This window comes from Pygoscelis adeliae, unplaced genomic scaffold, assembly GCF_000699105.1.
Source record: "Pygoscelis adeliae isolate BGI_AS28 unplaced genomic scaffold, ASM69910v1 Scaffold233, whole genome shotgun sequence".
NCBI lineage: Eukaryota > Metazoa > Chordata > Aves > Sphenisciformes > Spheniscidae > Pygoscelis > Pygoscelis adeliae.
The window spans coordinates 1,825,927-1,831,802 of NW_008824421.1; the positions used below are offsets into that span (position 1 = coordinate 1,825,927).

A 5,876-nucleotide genomic window follows, 5' to 3' on the forward strand; every position below is an offset into this window, starting at 1 on the left:
AGGCTGCCCAGGGAAGTGGTTGAGTCACCATCCCTGGAAGTATTTAAAAAACGGGTAGATGAGGCACTTAGGGACATGGTTTAGTGGGCATGGTGGTGTTGGGTTGATGGTTGGACTCGATGATCTTGGAGGTCTCTTCCAACCTTAATGATTCTATGATTCTATGATTCTATGATTTTCGTGGGTTAACATCAAATTCACAAGATGTGAAATCCTTCCATTTGGTCAAAAGAGCCATAGTGTTTGGTTTAGACCAACCAGGCCCTAATGAAATATTTTTAGAATTTTCTTTACATTTTCAAATCAGAAATTTTTTATATGGTGCATATTTCATATTTTCTAAGACAACATTCAATGGAAGATTTCTTTTCCAACTCTAGGAACAAACTTTTTAAAGGGAAATAATGGATATTAGAGAACTAGTGAGTTGTTATACAAATGTGTGAATATTCACTTGAACAAATATTCAGGTTTTAGATGAACATATTAAATTTTCATCTATCAGCTTAAATATGAATTTATCCTCCCTCTCTCCAATTTATAGCAGGAAGCCATCAGAGACATAACAACATCATCTTTCATCTCAGACAGTAAAACAGAGAGCAAGGATGCTAAGTGTCATATGGCACATTTGGACATGAAGGGAGGAACCAGTGCTTTGCAGTCAGAAGTATCCACCAACACAGAGGAGCTGGAACAGCTCTGTGGCAGGCAGGTCACAGCAGCTGATATTGAGCTTGAGAGGATGAGGTGGGATTTTGTGCTGGCTAAGCTGAAATATGAACATGAGGATAATGAAAAGCACAGGCTTCATGAAGAGAGAATGGAGCAGATTCATCAACAGGCAGTAAAAAGATCGGTAAGTAGGGAAAAGAAAAAGGGTTGAACACAATAGAGACTGTAACATTTACATTCTACGTTAAGCAATTTGTAAGGTTTTATTCTTTTGCTTGTTGAATAGCACTGTGACTTCTTTTAAAGTTGGACATGACTAGGTGATCTTTACAGCTTGTACACATACTTAAGGAGAATGGAGTTGTTCTACTCCCTATAATATGAACTATGGTAACATTCATTGCTATAAAATATATTAAAGAACAGTTAACTCACAAATTAAGTTTATGATGTAAGGATCCAAGAATATTTTTTTCCCCTTGTTTTCCCCCCCCGAACATCAGAGGAATTGCTCTGAAAGCCACTTTGATCAGTTTCCTGCTTCTACAGTGGGATCAATTTCCTGGCTTGGAAATTGATCAGTTAGATGACTCAGATAATAAATGCATGAATAAATGAGTGGATGACAGAATCTACCAAAGTAATGCAAATTTTCTAGACAATTAGTCAGATTTTGCAAGCCTGTTTTTTACAGAAGTAGCTGAAGTTATCTTCTGTTCAGGCATATGAGTCTGCTGTTAACCGTAGTCCAGCCCAGAAGAGACCGTTCTGTTTGGTAGCGTTTGGCAAATAGGAGAGCTGCAAACCTCGGTTGTCTGAGCTCTTCCTGATCGCATTGGCTGTCTGTGGGCCTGACTCTCCTCCGATTTAACGCAATTTGTCATTGGGCTGAGTTAGAGAGTAAGCAGAGTATCTGAATCTAAATCATCAATGTTTTAGAGGTACCTGCGTGTTTGTCTTCTCTTGCACGTTCTGTGCTCTAAATCAGGACAGGATAGAAAGATGTGTTTTACACAGTATTTGTAGCGTTTGTGTTGTGGTTGTACATAGGAGCTCAGATCACGCACGATAATGGCACTCGGCTAAGCACCACAGAAGCCCTGAAGTTTTCCATATGCATATATTATTTTTTTTCCATATAGCTAATCCATAGGCCTGGATAGGATCTCACAATTACGTGGAGTAAATGCAGTTCCAATGAAATCAATGAAGTTGTATCAGAGAAAACCAGACGAGGATCAGGTCCAATATATATTTGGCTGAATGACATGCGTTTGGACTAAGGAAGTTAACTACTGAATTCTTTTAATAAATTAAGACCTGAAAGTTTGCCCCATGAGCATGTGTAAACGTATGAAAATGACCATGCAGTGAAAAAACACAGGCAACAGTTTGTGCCACAGATGCAGAGATAGATACACAAAAGCCTTACCATGGGTGCGCACTTACTTCCCACGAACTGCTTTGTGTACCTGCACGCTCATTCTTGCAGTAAATATGAGGTCACTTACCTTCATTTCAGAGAGAGAAAACCTAGCTCGTGCTATGGATGTGGGTGGGAATGTGACACCTGTCACTTAACACAGCGTAGCTGATTTGCTCTCGGTTCACATGCTGGCTTATCTCACGGCAGTTTTTTATGAGCTAAGTGTGCCAGAGGGCCAGGTGTGCTCAGAGAAGCACAGGGACTGGGCGCGAGCGGAACATAGTTGTGTGACATAATGTGTCTCTTTTCCTTTTTCCACAGTGTAGCCAAGGGCTCCAAGACCTGCTCCGGCCCCCAAACCAATATGCCTTGTTCCTATACTGCTTCATCGTTATTCATGTTATTTATACAGTAAAGGAGCTGGCCTTCTACTTTTTCCAAACCCATTACCTGTTCTGTTTTGCTGTTGTGCTCTTTTTCATTCTCAAAAAGATTTTCCAGGATTACAAAAATAAGAAAAAATGTTCTTAAAAAAGGCAGCATATCGTACACTTTTTGCCCCTGTTTTCACTTGCTTTTTATTATCCTTTCCTCACTACACCAATCATACATGCAGGATTTTAGCTATTGTTATATGCACGGTAGCCGAATTATGGAAAACTAACTGGTTTCCTCAAGAAAATTGTGACTGAATGACATCATTTGACTTCATGCTGTCTCACCAATGTGTTTGGCATCATTCAGGGGCCTTCATCTCTACAAATAAAGTTATATGCAATAAGAAATAATTTTGGAATGTGTTCTTTCTATTTTATCTCACCTCCTTGGATTAACACAGTAACTTGGGCTTACTTATAATAAATTATCACAGAGAGGTTTCAGAGGTGGATTCATTAGCATGGAGGGAGGCGCTCAGGAGAATTTAATATTCTGTTATGCGTTCACTACCATGCACTGAGCAGACACCTCACTTTGGATTAGGGCTGTCTCTGCCTCTGGGACAGAAGCATTCCCCTCTGTGCTGTGCCATCCTCCGTAGTCACACAGTTTCTATCAGCAATAGACCAGCAAGTGCTGGCGAGCACATACATTCCTTACAATTAAGGTATCGTGATTTCTGAAGTATCCACGCTGGTAAGGCAAGATATCAAATGTAGCCCCAATAGAAAGGCATTTTGTCTAGTGAGGATGTGACTAGACCCTTTTAATACTATTTCCGTCATGCAATAGAGGATATTTCCAGCAGAGAAAAGGTGAAGAGTCATCTACCATATGGTATGTCAGGTTAGAGCAAGTACAATCTTATCAACCTTCTAGTATTGTTAGAGTCGGAGCACAATGCACCCATATATCCCCATGCACATGCCTTACTCCGTTTTATTTAAATATGTCTTGTCTCAGTCTGCATTCTCTTTGCATTGTGCTCTTAACAGGAAAACGATCTAAATAGTATTTGATAACCAGGCGGGATATGCAAAAAAACATTCAGGTCAGGGTGAAAAGGGTGTAGTCTAACCTTACGCAGGTTATCATGTATCCACGGTAAGTTTGACCTCGGTCAAGATGGTATTCTTTGGGCATGCTAGGGGCAATGCGTTTACAAAACCAATGCTACGTACAAGGCTGGCTGAATCAAGGCAGTAGAGAAAGAGTATCTCAGATCCAGGTGTAATGACTGGGTAGTTTCCTGACAGTGCAGAATGAGTGCAGAGTGCAGGGTCTTCTTGCGCTTCTGAAGCTGTGGAAGGTTACACGGAGGGTCTGCTTTACATACACAGAAAAATCTGCGGAAGATTGAAATGAACAATGACACAATCTTCCTGAAAGGAAATTTAACCAGGCAAAGTGAGGTTGCTTGCTATAGGTATGACCTACATATGCAGATTTAGAGAACTAGACCAATCAAAAATAAGTAAGTGAATAAAAGCTTTATCCCAGCTACAGTTTCTCTTTTTTCCAGCAAAAAAGATTAGCTCTCACTGAAATCCCAGGCCCCCTCACCCGCTTTAGGATTTCTGTGGAAGGCAGTGATTCGACTTTATTTTTGTAAATGACCCGAGAGTGAGACCTGTAAATAAGCTGCTTTCAAATCTGTGTTTTTCTCTCACTGAAATCATAAGGATGTCACCCAGACAGCTGAGTGAAGCCTGTCCTTTGTTTTCTGCTGAATCTGAAAATGCTTGCTGTAGATAACCTGTATGTAAATACGGTTTGCAACAGCACAAGCAACTTCGAATACTTCTCTTCATTGTTGGTAATTTTTGGGTTTTAGTCAACAGGAGAGATGATATCAGTCTGCATTTGATATTGTTAATTCAAATGTCAGCTAGAATTAGTCAGAGATGTGAGACCATTGGAAGTTCCAGAATACAGAGTCTGCACAGAAGCATTATTTTTAACAACTCGTTCAATGCTAACAAAAGTTAGGGGAGGGGCAGAAGGAGTTGGTCGTCTTTTGGATTTTATTTATTGCACACAGAAGGTAATACTAAATAGTCTTAAGACAGCTGCCTCACCATACACACATATTCCAAACACACACGTATCCCCAAATCATAAAATCAAGGAGAAAAATAGGTTAGCCTTTCCCGATAGGTGCTCTCTAAGTCATTGTGTGTACCCATGCTATACTTTTAAACTTGTTCCTACATAGATGAGAGCTAGACCTTTTAAGTGGCAATTTCTGTGTAGCTGCCTAGCTTCTGGGAGCTGCAGCTCAAAAAATTGTTGAAATACTGTGAATCCATTGATCAAGTCATGAGAAGCTGCAATGCAGAAAAGAACAGAAAAATCCAAGCTCCTTCCCAACTGCTTCAGGTCCTTCTGAGCTTTGACCACTTCTTGCCCTTCACTGGAGGTGACAAATACACCCTCTGAGTTGCCTGGCTGTGCCCTACACCCTTCTTTTACAACAGCAGGCACGCTCATCACAAAGCGTATGGTTTCATGTGAAACCACAGGAAACTTGGTGGTTTCAGCTATTTTAAGCCTAAAAGTAGGCAGTATTCTACAGCTGGTTTGATTATAAGAGAACCACGGCAAGTAAAACGAGTGCAGGGTTGTAGCATAGAGCTATTCTAAAGTTTCAGAAGCCACTGCAAAAAGCCCCAAATTAACGATCAAAAATAGTAATGTCATAATTCCCATGGTTTTTGGCAGCTAACTTGTGATTTTTCAGTACCTGAGTTGGGCACTACTGATCTTGGCAAAACAAAAGGTTTGCTAATTCACCTACCAGCAAAGACTGCATTTCTCAGCAGTTATTTATCATTCTCCCACGAGGAGGCCGGCTGCACCAAATCAAAGGGCAAACTCGGAAGTGGAAGGAAGGCACCAGCCCACTAGATAACCGAAACCGAAGCAACTTCATTTCTAGGGGCCCTCTAGCCAGAAATTTTTCTAAACTCGAAGCTGGGGTTTTTTAGAAGGCTGCAAGGTCAGCTTTGTTGCAAAAAGTTTGCACAGGCTCTTTTCAGTTAATTGGTGACTTCAGACCTCAGATTTACATTCTGAGCCCAGGACGAGCTCCCACCTGCATCCAGGCTTAACAAATCCGATCAAAACCTTCCTCTTCTTTTTTCTTTCTGCAGTGGAAGGCTAAGAAGAGGGGACGAGGGAAAGGGCAGCGCAGCAGACAGGAAGATCTTGCCAGAAGGCCGTCCGCTACTTTCAATCCCCACGCTGCAAAGCCGAGCGGGTCAAACGAGCCCCAGCTGAAAGCGGCTGAGTGCAGCAGCGGGATCGTTTGCTTCCACCGTGCCAGCTGAGCAGAACC

The 5,876-nt window shown here is 41.4% G+C and overlaps 1 protein-coding gene across 1 annotated transcript in view; it reads left to right on the forward strand.

Annotated features, from left to right (window-relative positions):
* The window catches only part of TMEM247 (transmembrane protein 247), a 7,678-nt gene extending 1,810 nt beyond the window's left edge, over nucleotides 1-5,868 (forward strand). Inside the window, exons 3-5 of the mRNA XM_009320924.1 lie at nucleotides 545-859; nucleotides 2,423-2,584; nucleotides 5,692-5,868. Coding sequence (XP_009319199.1) covers nucleotides 545-859; nucleotides 2,423-2,584; nucleotides 5,692-5,868 — 654 coding nt within the window. The remainder of the gene's footprint in view (nucleotides 1-544; nucleotides 860-2,422; nucleotides 2,585-5,691) is intronic.
* Nucleotides 5,869-5,876: the final 8 nt, after the last annotated feature.